The sequence below is a fragment of the Microcebus murinus genome, chromosome 2, assembly GCF_040939455.1.
Source record: "Microcebus murinus isolate Inina chromosome 2, M.murinus_Inina_mat1.0, whole genome shotgun sequence".
Classification (NCBI taxonomy): Eukaryota; Metazoa; Chordata; class Mammalia; order Primates; family Cheirogaleidae; genus Microcebus; species Microcebus murinus.
The window spans coordinates 94501623-94519769 of record NC_134105.1 but is presented as its reverse complement, the minus strand read 5'-3'; the positions used below and the strand labels follow the sequence as shown (position 1 = coordinate 94519769).

General features: G+C 46.6%; 1 protein-coding gene across 1 annotated transcript in view; it reads left to right on the top strand.

Moving 5' to 3' along the window:
- Positions 1-4064, top strand: part of CD58 (CD58 molecule) — a 47475-nt gene extending 43411 nt beyond the window's left edge. The window contains exons 5-6 of the mRNA XM_076000010.1: positions 878-925; positions 3775-4064. Of these exons, the coding sequence (XP_075856125.1) occupies positions 878-925; positions 3775-3784 (58 nt within the window). The 3' untranslated portion in view covers positions 3785-4064. The remainder of the gene's footprint in view (positions 1-877; positions 926-3774) is intronic.
- Positions 4065-18147: the final 14083 nt, after the last annotated feature.

Sequence of the window (18147 nt, the reverse complement as noted above, 5' to 3'; positions counted from 1 at the left end):
TCAGGTGATGGGCACACAAAAAGCCCTGACTTAAGCATTACACAAGATATCTATGTAACAAAAACACTTGTACTCCCTTAATTAATATTTTCAAATAAAAATGAATAAATAAATACAATTAAAAGGTATTTTTAATGCCCAAATAGCAGTATTATAGTTAATCATCTCCTCAACAGGTTGGTCCCCAGAAACAAAAATCATTTTCCACTCAGTATTGTGAGTCTGTCACCAGGATGTCTGAACTAAAGGGAGGTAGCACTGAGGGGTCATAGAACTTCAAAAGAATTGGTTGCTTTAACTTAAAAAAAAAGAAATGTTCATTCAATGTAGAGAAAATTACCCCAGTGGTCAGTACTGTTGGCCCTGGGTAAGCTGGAAAAAAAACCTTTGCCCTAAAAAAAACAGTTCAGCAAGCATCTCAACATTAATGCCATTTAGTTGGGAAATAGTGAAGCCCTTGGCCTGGAGCCTTCAGAGGGGCAGAGAGTTGAATGCAAACAGCTCCAGCTGCCTAGTTGTAGTTGACAAACAGCTTTATCAACCCTATTGACCAGACACCTAGACCACTAGCACAGTTCCAGGCTAGGGCTGATGCCTTTTGTGGGGAGGAGCTGGTGCCTGGGTTGGGGGGGACACTATCTCAGTGTCCAAAACAGTAGCCATGAGCCACATGTGGCTGTAGAACACTTGAAATGTAGGAGCAAATTACAATGTTCTGTGAGTATAGAATACACAGTGACCAATTTTTGAACAACTCTTTGGACCAATTCTATAGCCAATTTGATTAAAACATTTAGAATAGTAGGAAATCCCATCTTAATAAGACTCTGGTTTAGTTTTCCAAATTCATGTCTATCTTTTTTTCCCTTTTTTTTAGGTACCGGAGGGATCTCAGAACCCGTGAGGCAGGACCTCAGCCTGGCAGGTACCTGAATTCATATCTCTAACAGGCAGTCAATAACCTTACATTTCAGCTTCTTTGTTCAGTTTTTTAGTTGAGATGAAAATTTCTTCGTTTTAGATCTTCTGAAATGTGGTAGCTAGACAAAACCACTTAAATACCCTGTAGACTATGCATGGCGTGCGAGCACAGGAGCAGCCCTGCTGTAGAGTGCTTATTACTTGGGGAGCCAGATTATATTCATTTATTGGTTGCCTTGTACAGTAATAAGAAGTAGCATCAGCAGATGCTCTAGCCGTTTATTAGGTACCAGTGGTGTGTCATGCACTGCGCTAGTCTCTTTCTGTATATCACCTCTTTGAACCCTCTCAGTGAGGCTTGCAGGGGGGATAGCATTACTCCTTGCTTAGAGAAAATGCGTGTGCTGCTCAGACAAGGCGAGTGAGACATCAAGGTCACACTGCTAGTAAATGGTAGAGCTGGGATTCAAATCTAGGTCTTTGGACTCCAAGAGTTGTAATGTTAACCACTGTGACATACTCCTTCCATCTTCTCTCCCAGGAAAAGTTGGATCAAGGATCCGGCTCACTTCAAGAGCCAGGATCAGAGCTGGGCCCGTAGTCACGAACAAAAGATAGGACACGAATTAATAGCAGCAGGTCGGTTTAGTAAACTGCCATAAGGATGCTCCAGAAGGCCCCCTCCTGACTGATCCCGCTCGTGGTCAGGAGACAGGGGCCCAGGAGGGGGCGTTGAGGGATGCAGGGAAGAGACAGGCCCAGGGCACACAGGGCATGAGACGGAGTAGTGAGCGTGGAGGAGTGAGAGGAGCACGGGGCTGGACTGGCAGGCCAGGCCAGGCCGAGACATTGTGGGAGGCTTGAGTCATTCGTTGGGGAGAACCACAGAGATTTTTTTTTTTTTTTTGCAGAGCTATGCTTTAGTAAGATCACTCTGCCGGCAGAGCAGGGACGAGTTCATAGACAGGAGACTGGAGCTGGGGACCCTGGTTAGTGGATTAATGAAATAATCCAGCCAAGCAGAGGAGTGAGTGTGGTAGTGGTGGGATTGAATTTGCAGGGCTAGGTCTGAGAACAACTATAGCCGTCCTATTAATAGAACTTCAGAACGTAGGCTCTGGTGCCAGACTCCCTGGGCCCAAATGCCAGCTCCGTCTCTCACAGACCTCAGACAAGTCACTTAAACTCTGTGCCTTGGTTGTCTTCTGTGGAAAATGGGCATAATGATAGTATAGAAATAACAATGATAGTATAGATAACAGTGGCATAGAAATAGCAATGTGCAGAAATATGTTAACATAAGTAAAATGCTTAGGACAGTGACTGGCTCACTATAGTGTTCAATGTTTGCTATTGTGATTATTATTAAAATATTATTATTCAAGACAGAAAATCAAAGCAGCAGGAATTTTGACCCTTGGTGCCTAGAAGGTGATGGCACTAGCAAGTGTAGCAGAGTCATACAGGAATCTTCTTGGGAAGAAAAAGGATGCATTTGAGTTTGGGTGCTGGTGTATCGCTTGGGTAGTGACGTCCAGGCACAGAATTGGAGATGCAGGTTTCAGGCCCGGGGCTGGAGTTACAGATTGGGAAGCATCTCCATCAGGCCAGTAATTGATGTCCTGAGCATCTGAGGTCACCAGGAAAGAAAAGCCAGGTGCCCTCAGGTAGGGGGAAGAGGCAGAGGAGCCAGGACTGGAGGAGCAAGTCTAGCAGGAGAGCGGCGAGCACTTGTTCGTGATCCCCAGGGGGAGGCCACATGCCAGAGCTGCAGAGAGACAGAAGGGGATGAGTGGTCGGTTAGGGCCGTGGCTCTGCTGAGTGAGCTGCTGTGGCTGGTGTGGGGATGAAGGAAGGATCGCTGTGCAGCGGCGAGGGTCTAGGTGCAGGGGGACTGATGGATGGGCCATGAGGTTTTCTTTCTCCTTAGTTGCCAGGTGGAACAGTGCTCAGGTTACCCAGGGAAACTGAGCTGGAGAAGCAGGCTTGATTCCTTGGCCGTAGCCCCTGGGAGAAGGCAGGGGGCCGAGAGGGCACTCAGCTACCCAGGTGCCGCTTCCAGGAGTCCTGGGTGCCTGTGCTAGTTTGAGGAGCATCGCCCACTTTCTTTGTCCCTGTCTCAGAAATTCACAGCACCTGTTCCACATCCAGTGAGGTTCCTGATAGGAAAGCTTCTGATTTGCTTCCCTTCACCTCACCCTTGTGACCACCACACTAATTTTTCATGAATTTTCTTTACCAATGGAATACGAATGCTTGGGGAACTCTGGCTTGGTCTGATTCGCGGGCTCCGTGGAAATACACAGACCATGGGGAAGGCAAACGACCAGGAAATGGACCTCAGTTCGAAGGGGCTTGCCCAGGCAGGGCTATGGCTCCACTTTTTGGCTGGTCTCCTCTGAGCCACCCTGAGATTGTTCTGTCATTGTCACAAAGGTGACCGAACAGGAAGAGAAGTTTGAGGTGGGGAGAAAACCATGCCCAGGAGTTTCATGTGGCAAAGAAGGAAATAGCCGTTAGACAGCAGTGACAGTTTATATACGAGTCCTACAATCTCAGCTCTGTTGTTGGGTAATTTTAGCGATGCTCAGACTGAGTTGGTGGGAGGAGCCTTGGGCCAGGTAGTGCTATACACTGAAGGCCGCGCTTCAGGTGGGACTCAGGGCACCACCCCATGAGGGCCCAGGCCATTCATTCTCCTCCATCCGTGCCATTTGACTCCTTTGCCTTTGATGAGTTTATTCCAAAAGGTTTACTCACATTAAAATAGGAGGATAATTAAGACTTTTGATAAATTGATACAATTGATAATTTTACAAGTTACTAATATGAATTTATTTTTCCCAATTGTAGAAGAAGATGAAGCCAAAGGTGTAAAAACTAAATTATTTTAAAAGAGTTTATAAAGTCATCTGAGAGTTTCCCATTTGAGAGGTGCAGCTCTTGAAGGAAACTCTACAAGCCTTTGAAGAAGCCTTCAGCAGCAGCTCTACTTTTTAGAAGAAGTATCAACTAACCAGCATTAGTTTCTACTCTACCATCAGCATATCATATGATTTTGGTGTTTGGTTTCTTGTCACTAAATTGTTTTTACTGGAGAGAGTAACATTTGTTAATAAAATTGTAAATATGTACAGAAATAACTAGGTGGTTTTGCTATTTTTTTCCTGTTAAGATAGACAAATACAAGTCACATATCTTTTGAGAATCTATACTCTATTTCTTTTTTTGCTTTAGGGGGAAATAATTCATTGCAGGATCAGTTGTGGAGTGAGGGAGAAGATGGACCCATTACCGGGTCCACGGTTGTAGACGGGAGGCAAGTGAGCACAAGGGTCTTCTCGTCTTTTGAAAGGACCAGGTGGCCACCAGCCCATGCAGTTGCGTGATATGGGCGGGGCAAGAGACTTAACCCACTTAGTGTATCGTGTTAGTTGGCTGTCATGTTGGGGGTAAATATCAGGCAAGACTTGGGCAATGGTAAAGTTATACACAAATACACAACGGCAGCCAGTCCTGAGGAGGCAGATAGGTGCAAGGCCCCTGGCAGCCACCATGTGAACCAGAGTCACCACGCAAATGCCCGAGCTGGTGAGCTCCTGGGATTCCTGTCATGTGGGAGTCTGCGACCTGAAAGAGGACGTAGGCGTGCTGCACTCCAAGGTAGGCCTCAGGAGAAGGGCCCTGGGGAGGTGTGTGTTCTCTGTGCGACAGCCTCCATCGGACCTCCCCATGGCCCCGGCAAGAGTGAGGAAGGGGCCCCAGAGCCTGCGTACTGCTGGGAAGACCCACATCCCTCCGTTCCCCACCTCCTGTCTGAGTCTGTCCCAGCCTCATCTTACCAAGCCCTGTATTCCAGGCCCTGTGGGGTGCCCAGGACTCCCACAGAGACTTTCGTCCCCAGGTGGCCCTGTGTGTGACCCCACCCATCCATGCAACGCTCCCTATATCCTCTTCTTTGCACGTCCCCTTCACCTTTCTGTTCTAATTGAACCTGGCTCGCCCCTAAGCTGCCTGCCACAGCCCCCTAAGGGGTAGCTGCTTTCTTTCCTGTACCCCTTGCATGTGGGGCCCGGAGGGAGGGCAGACGTCCTCCTCACTCCTCTCTGCCTCCAGACCTTTGCTCCTTCCTCAGTGCCGATGCTCGCGCCAGCAGATCATCTCCACCCAACACCCCCTTTTCCAGTAATGTGTGTCAGTCCTCATTCCTTGGCGGTTTCAGCACCACGTCAAAGTCCTGTCTCTGACACTACTTCTTTCAGAATTTGAATGCTTTCAAAAATCTACAGATCTAGTCCTCTGGCATGATCTTGTCCTCTTCCTTTCTCAGCTAGCCGCCCCCTGATTGTACTCCTGACCTTCCCATTGCAGTGTCTGCAGCCCCACAGTCTCAGTTCCAGTCCCACTTCCTGTCTTCCTCATCACTCCCTTGAGGGCTCCGATTCCAAAAACTCTTCCACCCTCCTAGACCCTGCAAGACAGTGATCTCCCCACCTGCTCCCTGAGCCCCTTCGAGTTCTCATTCTCCTTCTCATCCGGCTCATCATCACACTTACTCCGGGACCTTCACTCCCTCTCTCACTGGTCATTCTCATCTGGCCAGATCCCAGCCACACTTAGTCACCTGCACCATTCCCTCCCTGAACCCAAACTGCTGAACATGCCCGGAGGAAAGGCCACCACCAGGCTGATTAGTTTCCCTTTGATGACCTCAAACCTAAGGCGGATTCATGGTGTTTCTCAGATGTCTTCATTGCATTGACCTGTCACTATTTCCTTACCTCCTTTCTTCTTAGACCTCCGATCCTGTGTCCTTACCCTCAGCTGGTCACTTTGCTTCCCATCTCTCTAGAAAATATAGTGTCCAGAAGAGACCACACTCAGCCCTCCACCACACCCACATGCGCCCAGCTGCTGAAACTCTGCCTCCCTTCTGTCTGCTGTGGGCAAACTCTTCTTGCTCCTCCTGGAACCGGTCTCTGTAATTCGCAGCACCTGACACGGAGGGGCCCTGCCACATGTTTACTTGGTGCTCCGTAGGTGCCAGTAGAAAGCTAAAGAGCTCACAGTCTTCCAGGACAAGCTGACCTGTGAGCACTTTTGGTGAGCATGCAAAGTTCTGAAATGGAAGTATGTGCAAAGAATTAAGGAATTATAAGCATAGGACCAGCAATTGCACTCCTTTGTATATATCTAAGAGGAGTGAAAACACATGTCCTCACAAAACCTACACATGACTGTTCAGAGCAACTTTATCCATAACAGCCAGATAGTGGAAATGATTCACATGTCCATCAACTGACGAATGGATAAATAAAATGTGGTATAGCCATATAATGGAATATTATTCAGTTACAAAAAGGAATGGAGTTCTGCTATTTGTTACAACATGGATGAACCTAGAAAACTGAGTGAAAGAAACCAATCCAAAGAGACCACATATATAGTTGTTCTTGAGGATCCCCTCTGGTGCCAAAATCTTATATAAAGTCCCTTATATAAAATGATATGCTATTTGCATATAATCTACATACATCCTCCTGTATACTTTATATCATCTCTAGATTACTTATAATATCTAATACCATGTAAATGCTAAATAGTTGTCATACTGTATTTTAAAGAAGTATTTTTTTAGAGATGTGGTCTTGCTGTGTTGCTCGAGCTGGAGTGCAGTGGCTGTTCACAGTTGAGGTCATAGTTCACTGCAGCCTTGAACTCCTGGGCTCAAGCAATCCTCCTGCCTCAGGCTCCTGAGTAGCTGGGACTACAGGCGTGTACCACCATGCCCGGCTTGTACTATATTTTTTTAATTTATATTTTTTCATTTTGTATTGCATTGTTATTTTTATTGTTTTTTCCCCAAATAGTTTCAATGTGTAGTTGGTTGAATACACAGACGTGGAACCTGCAGATACAGAGGGGCAACTGCAATTTTATTTATCCAGAATAGACAGATCTATAGAGACAGAAAGTAGATTGGTGGCCATCTAAGCCTAGGGAATGGTGTTGGCGGTGGGGGAGGGAGTTACGGCTAATGAGTACAAGGTTTCTTTTGGGGGTGATGACAGTGTTCTAAAATTGATTATACAGAGGATTGTATAACTCTGAATATACCAAAAACCTTTGAACTGTGCATTTTAAATGGGTGCATTATACAGTATATGAATTGTACTTCAATAAAACTGTTCTTAACAAAAAAGAACTAAGGAATTAGAAGAGGGGGCTTCCTGCTCCTGGGAAAGTTGGGGTTCCTGCCCTGACCCATGCCTTCCCTGTCAATTTCTTCATCCAGGACTGAGGCTGAAAGGCTCTGTAGGTGACTATTCTCCCCTTAGGACTTTGAATGCACTTCCCCGGTCTAGTAAGGGTGGAAAGTTACCAGGGCACAAAGCAAGTGTGAGCAAAGAAAAATAATGTAGCCACATACACTAGCCAGTGAGTCTATGAAAGGGTTGTTTTGTTTTGTTTTGTTTTGTTTTGTTTTGTTTTGTTTTTTGTTTTGAGATAGGGTCTCACTTTGTTGCCCAGGCTAGAGTGCTGTGGCGTCAGCCTAGCTCACAGTAACCTCAAACTCCTGGGCTCAAGCAATCCTTCTGCTTCAGCCTCCCGAGTAGCTGGGACTACAGGCATGTGCCACCATGCCTGGCTAATTTTTTCTATGTATATTAGTTGGCCAATTAATTTCTTTCTATTTATAGTAGAGACGGGGTCTCGCCCTTGCTCAGGCTGGTTTCAAACTCCTGACCTCGAGCAATCCGCCTGCCTCGGCCTCCCAGAGTGCTAGGGTAATAGGCATGAGCCACCATGCCTGGCCTGAAAGGGTCTTAAACCTGAGTTTGACTTAGAATCTTGAGACAGATTGTCCCACCATGTCTCTCATCCTGCCACCCCCAGCCATGCTTTGTCCAGTGTAAAAGTCCCCTGGTCACCTGTCTTCCTGACACTCCTGTTCCCACACCGCTCTGTGCTTCCTGCCCTGCTCCTCCAGGCTCGTCCTCCCTGCAAAGCCAGTGCACAGCCAGCTGACCCTTCCCACAGCCAACAGTCCCCCCTGCACCCTCCACCCTTGGCCTCATCTCTGCATCCCCTGGGGCTTCTACCAGTAACTCTGTCTCCACTAGCAGCCCTCTGTCGTGGAAAGGGAGGTTGTTATCTTTGTTTTTTATTTTTTTTTATTTTTTATTTTTATCTTTGTTTTACAAATGAAGAAATGGACGGGGACTTGCTCTTGTTCAGTCAGTTGTAAGTGGCAGAGCTGGGATTCAAACTCAGGTAGTGTGGCCCCGGAAGCAGAGGCCTCTTAAGCACCAAGTTATACTGGGAGGAGATAAATGTGTGCGGTCCATCTTCCATGTATAGTTGGGAGTCCTCTGAAAGTCTTCTCCAAGTTTTGTTTTGTGTTTGTCCAGGAAAGAGTTTATCCTTAATTTGGGTATTCTCTAAAGAGCACATCTGCTTTTAACCACATACGTTGAGCGTGTAGCAAAGGCACCAAACCCTATGACGAGCTCTGCCTTCCAGAATCCTAAGGCTAGAGGTGTCCTCAGAGGCCTCATCAGACAGATGAAAAAACACGGGCTGAGAGAGGGAAGGTAACTGGACCAAGGTCACATTGTTAGTTCTGGAAGAACCAGAGACAGGAGCCTCAATATCTTGGTCTCCACTCATGCCGGAGCTTTTGCACGACACCAGGGTGCCTCCCAATAACCACCCTTAGTGCCACACGTCAGACACATACACCGGCCTGAGGAAGCATGGCACTGTCTCCTGGGGCCATGCAGCGGGCCGGCACTGGTGAGGGCTGTGGCGCTGGGGTGGGGGGTGGGTGTGCTAGTTCCTCAGGGTCGGAGCGGGAGTGCCAGCCTGGGGCAGAAATGAAAACAAATTGAGCAATGTGTGGGTTGCCCGGGCTGGCTGATGCCCAGGGAATCAGGGAAAGAGTCCTTCCTCTCTCCCCAAGTTCTTCCTCTTCTTGATCACAACATCTCTCTTTTTCTCCTTCAAGCCTTCTTTTTCAAGATCCTTCCATGCAAAGGAAAAATTAGTGCTCACTGGATTGGGCCCACATGGTCTCGTTTGGGGATCAGTGAAAAGCAGGCCCATCAGGGCGGTCTTCCTCACCAGCCCCCTGCCATCCCCTCGCCTCTCACACCTTCAGGTGGGAGCTACTCAGGCCGTGAGCACCGCAGAGGCCTGTCTGGGAGGGACAGCTCATGACACTGCCTAATCCCCACACACCTGCTGAGAACCAGTGCCCTGATGGCCCTGGTGGAGCCTGGGGCAACAGAAAAAAATGTGTGCCCCCATGTATGTATCCTGACATATTTTCTTAATGGTTAATTTTTTCCAGAACATTAAAGTAGGATAAAAGATTAAAAAATTAAAAAGTAGGTATATTATTATTATAAAATGGGCATATCACATTATTATGTTATTTTAAGTTAAAAGATTTCACTTATACAAAAAAAATCCCACGGAGTTTATTAGAATGTAACTTTCTGAGCTTTAATGGAAGAAAATTCATTAATAAAAATTCAAAATCTACTTCTTTGCTTATCTTGCTTTCAATTGAAAACACTGCCGTGTTTGAGAATTTCTCTTGACCAAATGATGATCTTAAATAATTTTTAATTAACTTTAGCTCACTTGTAACTTCTTTTAAATTGTGTCTTTATTTGAAAATTTGATAGTTTGTTCATCGCACATTTTTTTGCACTGATTTTATTGATTTTTTTAAATGTTGCATTAAGATACTACTGATCTTGATTACTGAGGTTTCTGATGCCGCCTTGCATTTTGCGCCTGAGGTCAACGTCTCACTCACCTCCCCGAGTCCCAGCCCTGTTGAGAATCTCATGATAGAGCACAAGATTCATAGGTATAGGTATCATAGCAAGGGAGGAAAGGAAAGCAACTCATTCATTCAATGATGAAGTCACTGAGCCTTCCATCCCATACATAGTTGCTGAGTGCCTACTATGTGCCAAGCACTGTGCTGGGCACTTAGGATATAAAAATGAAAATCTGCCTTCGTGGGGGTTGCCTTCTAGTGGGCAGAGATAGACATCAAGCAGGATAAATCTGGAAACTGCAGGGCTCAGTGCTACAGAGAAGAATGAAACAGGGGAGGAGGCGGGGAGCGTAGGAAGAGGCAAGGTGGCACCTCCAGTGGAACTCTGAGTGGGTGAAGGGACAGGCACTCCCAGCAGAGGTCCTGAGCTGAGAGCAGGCCTGACGTGTTCAGAGAGCACCGAGGAGGCTGTTTGCCCGGTCAGCCCATGGGTGTGTTTTTTTTGCCTCACAGTGTTAAACTATAAAAAAAAAATTTATACCTTTAGATGGGCATCTCTCTCCAGTACACCACAAGCCCTACCTAGTGTCTGACACTCATTTGTTTCCTGGCTCTGTGCCCCAAGCTTTGGAGATAATTGTGCTTCAAACATATCCTGGGAACAAGAGAATCGCAAGACAGGTGGACAGGAGAAAGGGCACCCAGCCCTAACCTGCACAGGTGGACTATCTGGGGAAAGCACTCGAGCCCCTTCGCTAGGTGAGATCACCTAGGGGGCAGGGGCCCCCCAGGAAGGGCCGGGGCTTAAGTTTTCACCGACCAAGAGAAATGAGAACTCAGAGTCAGAAGTACGTTGAGTCACAGAAACCAGAGGACGTTACATTTTTTAAAGATCTTAGTGGACTGAGTCACACCACAAGGATAAAATCGATTGTGCTTCTCACTATTATTCCCCATTCCTCAGAAAACACAACAGCAGTTCAGCGAGATTAAGTGAAGGGTGTCCCCTCTACCTGCCTCCAAAGATAGACTCTTCCCCAGGAGCCTCGCTGCTCGAGGTAGGACGGAGTCCCCCACCCCAGCCCATTGCTACAAGTGTGCACAGGGTGTGCACAGGAAATAACCCCCACGGTCCTGTCACTGTGGCAGGACATTTTAAAGACATTTATCTCATTCGAGTGCCAAACAGTTCTGTGCATTAGATAGAGTCCTGTCCCAGCACTGGCTGGCCTGTCCCCAGACAGGACTATAAGCATGTATGTGGTCTGCCCTACCCACACCAACCCAGACTTTTGCCGTATCAGAAAAATGCCATACAATGCCTTGTAAAAAGAAGCTTGTGATCCTCCATGCCTTCCAGCCCAGGCCCACTCACAACCCTAGGCATTTTAGTCGCAGAGTTACGGGGAGAGATGATATCAAGAGACCTGGGTATATCCCAATGCGCTAGTTACCCACTCACCAACTCAGCACATAAGGCTGTTCACACACCAGGTCCCATGACCCCGTGCCTTCTCTCTGTGAGACAGACTGACAGCCGCTCCCCTGGGGCACTGAATGCTCGGCCCAGAAGGGTGCTCACACCTTCCAAGATGCCACAGACAACGGCAGCTACTTGTGGACACGGATGTCACCTAGGATGAGATGTGTTTGTTCCAAGCCTCTTTTATGCCAGCTGTATTTAATCAGTGTCACACAAACTAGTGGGATGTGAGTGGAGAAGAAAGAGAGTTATTGTTCTCATAAGAACCACGTTGACAGTTTTGGAAAGACTTTAGTAAAGGAAAGATGCTAAAATTAGATGATTGAATGGGATGCAGGCAAGACAACTGAAAAGGTTAGAGGGAAAAGCACAACATCCAAAAAGTTCCCACACTAAACTGCTTTAGAAGTGTTTTTAAGCTCTCACTCCACTTCATAGAAGCTGAAATTAGAAATTGTAGATGATGCATTAAGGATGTGATTTTTGTATGGAAGGCAGGGTAGAACTGAACTCTAAAACATAAACTTAGTCTCAAATGAAAAGACGTAATTCTATGCCAAAATCTTGGTGAAGGAATCTACTTTTCTGTTTCACATTAACAAAAATATTTAAGCTATGTATGCATAACTTAAAAAAATTTTTCTTCTTACATTTACTCACACACATACATACTTTTACATTAATGCATGAATGTGATTACATTTTATATATTGTTTTAATTTCAATTCAACCTTTTTCTTCTGCCTGGATCCTCACTGGTTTTCTCCAATCCACCTCCTACATGTGACGGTCTAGCCCCCAGTACCCATGAAGACCCTGCCACAGTTCCCTCCATGCTCATGTGTGCTGGCTCACATACATACGTCGCAGGGAATGGCATTACTTTTCCTTAAAAATAGGATAATTTTATACCCAATTTTCTTCACTTGGCTTGGTGTCATCAATTATTCATAGTAATCCCTAGGAATCACCTGATATAGCTCCAATTTATTCTTTTTAATAACTACAGAATATTCCTTGACTTGTCATAATATATTCAACCATTCCCCTTTTGAAAGATATTTGCTTTGTTTTTAGGTTTTGTTTGTTTTCCACCATAAACAATAATTCATCATACATCCTTGTGTATATAGTAATACATTCAGATATTATTATTTCTAGAGGGTAGATTCCCATAAGTAAAAATGCTAGGTCAAAGGTATATGTACTTTTTTTTTTTTTTTTTTTTTTTGAGACAGAGTCTCGCTTTGTTGCCCAGGCTAGAGTGAGTGCCGTGGCGTCAGCCTAGCTCACAGCAACCTCAAACTCCTGGGCTCAAGCGATCCTGCTGCCTCAGCCTCCCGGGTAGCTGGGACTACAGGCATGCGCCACCATGCCCGGCTAATTTTTTTATATATATATCAGTTGGCCAATTAATTTCTTTCTATTTATAGTAGAGACGGGGTCTCACTCTTGCTCAGGCTGGTTTCGAACTCCTGACCTTGAGCAATCCGCCCGCCTCGGCCTCCCAAGAGCTAGGATTACAGGCGTGAGCCACAGCGCCCGGCCTTATATGTACTTTTAATTCTGATTTTTTTTTTTTTTTTTTTTGAGACTAGGTCTTGCTATGTCACCCAGGCTGGAGTGCAGTGGCTATTCACAGGTGCCATCATAGTACGCTAGAGCCTTGAACTTCTGGGCTCAAGAGATCCTCCTGCCTCAGCCTCCTGAGTAGCTGGGTCTAGAGTCATCCACCACCTCACCCAACAATTTTAGTTTTAATAGATATTTTCAAGTTGCTTTCCAAAAATGCTATAACCTCTACTATGGTTTGAATGTTTGACCTCTCTGAAACTCATGTTGAAACTTAATCCTCAATGTAACAGTATTAAGAGTGCCTCTGCCCTCATGAATGGATTAATCCATTCATTGATTAATGGTAATAGATTAATGGGTTATCATGTGGGTTAGATATCACAAAAGCAGGTCTGTTATAAAAGCCAGCGTGGCTCCCTGGTGGACCCCCTCGCTACACGATGCCCTGTGCCACTTTGGGACTCAACAGAGAGACTCAACCAGCAAGAAGGCCTTCAACAAATGTGGCCCCTTGACCTTGGACTTCCCAGCTTCCAGAAGTGTGAGTAATTAATTTTTTTTTTTTTAATAAATTATCCAGTCTCAGGTACTCGGTTATAGCAACAGAAAACAGACTAAAACAACATCTAAGAGCAATCATTAAAGTAATCTTTTCTCTGCATCCCCATTAACAAGAAGTATGAGCAGTCTTTTTAAATTTTGGTCATTCTGGCCGGGCGCGGTGGCTCACGCCTGTAATCCTAGCTCTTGGGAGGCCAAGGCGGGCGGATTGCTCAAGGTCAGGAGTTCAAAACCAGCCTGAGCAAGAGCGAGACCCCGTCTCTACTATAAATACAAAGAAATTAATTGGCCAACTGATATATATATAAAAAATTAGCCGGGCATGGTGGCGCATGCCTGTAGTCCCAGCTACTCGGGAGGCTGAGGCAGAAGGATCGCTCGAGCCCAGGAGATTGAGGTTGCTGTGAGCTAGGCTGACGCCACGGCACTCACTCTAGCCTGGACAACAAAGTGAGACTCTGTCTCAAAAAAAAAAAAAAAATTTTGGTCATTCTTGTAGAAGTAAAAAAAATATCTCATTTCTTTTTTTTTTTTTTTTTTTTTTGAGACAGAGTCTTGCTTTGTTGCCTAGGCTAGAGTGAGTGCCGTGGCGTCAGCCTAGCTCACAGCAACCTCAAACTCCTGGGCTCAAGCGATCCTTCTGTCTCAGCCTCCCAAGTAGCTGGGACTACAGGCATGAGCCACCATGCCCGGCTAATTTTTTCTATATATATTAGTTGGCCAATTAGTTTCTTTCTATTTATAGTAGAGACGGGGTCTCGCTCTTGCTCAGGCTGGTTTCGAACTCCCGACCTCGAGCAATCCGCCCGCCTCAGCCTCCCAGAGAGCTAGGATTACAGGTGTGAGCCACCGCGCCCGGCCTCATTTCTTAATGTTACTTAAATTTACATTTCCCTGATTACTATTCTAAAATCCTTTCATGTGGTTTTGATCATCTGGACTTGGTCTTCTATGAATTGCCTACTTGTATCCTTTGCTCATTTCTGTCTTTCTTTTTTTTTTCCAAGAATTCATTGCTTTAATTAATTTTTACAGCTAGCTCATCAGCTTCTATTCCCTATCCTGTTAAGACAGAAAAATGTTATCAATATTGATATGTTGCTATCACACACCACTTGAAATAAATGGAGTGAATGAAAGCTTCAAAGGGCTATAAAAAATGGTCCAGAAGAGGGGTTAGAAAACCAAAAGTAAAAGAAAGGATGACTAGATAATCAGGATGCTTGAGAGATAGACATGATGTGAGCCATGCGGTGCATGAATTGGTAAGTGGTGAAAAAATACAGCTAAGTCAAGTGCTCGGGAGACACACACAGACACACACAGACACACGTGCGCACACGCTACCATTCATTGAGCATTTACTTTGTGCCAGGCATTGTGCTAAGTGCATTGCCTGCTGCATCTCACCCTTTGGTGGGTAGTAGGTAGTAGTACTAGTCCCACTATCCAGATGGAGAAACAGAGGTTCACGGAAGTTCAGTAGCAATAGTAGGTTGCATTGCTAGTCAGTGGTAGAACCAGGATTTGGACCCAGGTCTGTCTGACCCCAAGCCCTTAGCTAACAGGTGGCTGGGAACCATCCAGGAGCAAACAGTGCAGGCAAAGCTGGTGCTGAAAGAGCTCTGGCCAAGACTCGGCTTCTAAGCTGGGCCTCAAAAGCTGTTAAAAGGGAAGTGGGCAGAAGTTGGCCGAGCTGAAGCCGGGTTGGGCGTTCTGAGGAACTGGTGTGGTTGGGGGGTGGGGATGGGGGGTGGGGGGAGGCATTATGAAAGCTTCCGGCCCTGGGAGGCTGGGCAGGGCCTGAGCTGGGCAGGGAGGGGTGGCGGAACCCGCTCTGGATGTCAGACCCGGCCAGATGAAGTGACTCATCCACGCTGATGACACACCACATCCTCAGCTGGTATCACAGTGACATAAATGTCATAACAAGTTTAAGGAAGAGTACGTTTAGGGAACTGTCACAGATTAGCTCAGTCCCCAGAGAGAGAGAACGAACCGCCTTGTTATCATGGAATTCCCAAGTGCTTTGACTCTCACCGCCATCTCATCAGCCTTTGTGACAAGAACCCTCCATCAGGTCCTGCAAGCTCCCTGAGCCTGCTCCCAACTACCTGCAAAGGAAGGGTTATCACTCACCCCACCCTCCTCACTGTGAAACGCTGAGGCTCAGCTGCCCTGCGGCTGTGTGTGATTATCTTCATTTTGCACGTGGGCGCCTGGTGCAGAGAGGGTAAGCTACCTACTCCAGGTCTTGCCTTGTGAACCTAGGCCTGCCATTAAAGTCTATGCCCTGTATATAATAGAACACCCATAATCTACTCAAATCTACATTATTTTTCTTGTTTACAATGCAAGAGAATCTCAAGGTGCAAAATACATGCAGATAAGTTTCAAACACAGTCTTGCAGTATTCGATTACCCTGCTGCCCTCATTAAACCGACCCTTGGATGACTCCTGGTCACCACTCTGCGTCTGCACCAGGCCCCCCGGCTGGAGAAGTAGCACAAGAGATGTTAGTGATTGCTTGATTCAGCTCCTGCTCCACAGGTGAGGAACCTGAAGTCCCGAACGAGTGCCAAAGCTGCCCAGTTGGAAGCCTGACTCTTGGGGGTCAGCCCTGTGCTCTTGTCTTGGGGAGCACAGTGCTTCTCCCCCTCTCTTTGCCCCTTTCTTGGAAGCAGGAGTCAGAGATACAACATTAAGGCCCGGAAGCACCACTGTGTTCTCCTTAGAGCTGTACATCTTGGTTCACTGTACCACTTTCTTCTTCCAGATACAGGGCATCCAATTGTGAAGATACTAATGTTTTCACAGAAAGTGGGAATAATAACTCCTTTTGCTAAAAAGAGTGGGAGGGAGGGCATTGCTTTTGTGTGGCGTTCTAAGCATCTAAGCGGGGTCCTTTCCTGCCTAGGTCCCCCTCCTTCCGCACTGCCCCAGGATGGCCGTCCTGCTGGCCCGGCTGGTGGCTCCCATATTCTGTGCGTCCTACTGCCTCAACCAGCCTTCTGCCCTGGGTCCTGGGCCCTGCTCCCATCGCTCCTGCAGCCTGAGAGTGCATTCTGGCTGTCTCTAGTTCTTTCTTCTTCTTGGGTTGATTCCCCACATTCCATATGAGGGACCTGAGCAGTCTGTTCTATGCCAAGGCTGTGCTGCATTGTGGAATAAGACATTGCTCAGAATCTGACACTCCTGGGTCCAAAAGCCTTTCTTCCACTGACTACTGACTAGGTTGTGTGACTCTGGGCCACTGGGGCTCTGGACCTCGGTTTCATCATCTGTAAAATGGTATCTCTTTGGAAGGTCCCACGTCTGAATCAACCATATAGTGTCCTTAAAGGGTTTTGCACATAAGGGCACAACAGATGGTTGCTTTTCATCTTCTAGCAGACTGATTATCCAGATCCTACACTCCTGCTAAGCCCAGCCACATTGCCCCAGGGATCTACCTGGATGGTGCCCAGTCTAAGTCATCCTTAATGTGACCCAGAGATCTGCCCTGTTGATCTGCTCTAGCACCACTCTGTCCCTACGTGTGGCTAAGGGACACTGCTGCAGCTCAGTTATACTGCACACCTCCATCTGGAGCCAGGCTGGGCATGCCTCCAAAGTCATGACAATTTTCAAGGTGAGATTATGTATCACAGCCCAAAGAGGCTGGCCAAGGCCCCAGAAAGAAGGAAAGAAAGTTCAGAAAATAAATGAGCCTTAGAAACTTGACTCCAATTTTCTGCTGTGTCACTAACCAGCTTGGTGTCCTTGGGCAAGTCCTTTAAGTTCTCTCCATTGCACCTGTAGAAAGCCATAGAAATTCCTTTCTTCCTCCACCCCCTACCCTGTCCCACTTCCCTTCAACTAATATGAATCAGGCATCTAGGCATTAGCGATGCAAAAGTGAGTAGGAAGAGAGAAAAATCTCTCCATGATGGAGTAATGTGAGCTTGCCAGTGAGGTCAGGGTAGGTTTATTGATGAAGTTGTGACTTAACAGAGATCTGATGGACAAGGAAGCAGTCACTGGCTAAGGGGAGATGGGAGAAATCTCCATACCAAGGACAGGCTACATGTAAAGCCTCAGTCGGTGGGGACAGGGGTGTTGAAGGCTGGGGGAGGGCTGGGTGGAGAGTGGTAGTGGGGAGGGAGGACGGCTGGAGGGACAGAAGACACAGGGTCTCACAGGCCTCTTGGGCCTTGTTAAGGATTTTGGTTTTTTAGTCTCTTAAGAACAATGGGATGGCTTCATATGGTTTTAAGGGGAGGGGATGGACACTCATTAATTGTTAGAAGAATGAATGAGTCCATTAACACCTTCTCTCCCGAATCATTTATCACATTAAGTTGTTAGTCATTTAGCAAGGGCTCGAACATACAGGACACAGAAAAGGACGTTTTGGTAGACAAAGGGGATGGGAAAATCTGGAAGGTGAGGTGCCATCTTGGAGTTCCAGCCTAGACGCTGTCACAGAGGGGGCTCTGGGCCCTGTGGGAGGATCTCAGAGCACTGGACGGCTGGCATGGGGGAGGGGGCTCAAGACAGGTGTCCTGAGGAAGGAAGGGGAACATTCCAGTGTCTTTAACACCAAAGATAATTTCCCTGCTTCATGGCTGAGATCAGGGTTAGCCATTCTTGAACACATTATGGGTAGAAAAAGAGGAAAACCTAGTGATTGCTCGAGGCCCTTACTGAGCCAGTGACATCCCCTAAACTAGTGAGAGAAGTTCATTATATGACAAAGTAAAATGCCTAGGGCCATAACTGAAATTCATTTCGGTCCTGGTGGCTCATAAAGATATTTCCTGTCAGTGTAAC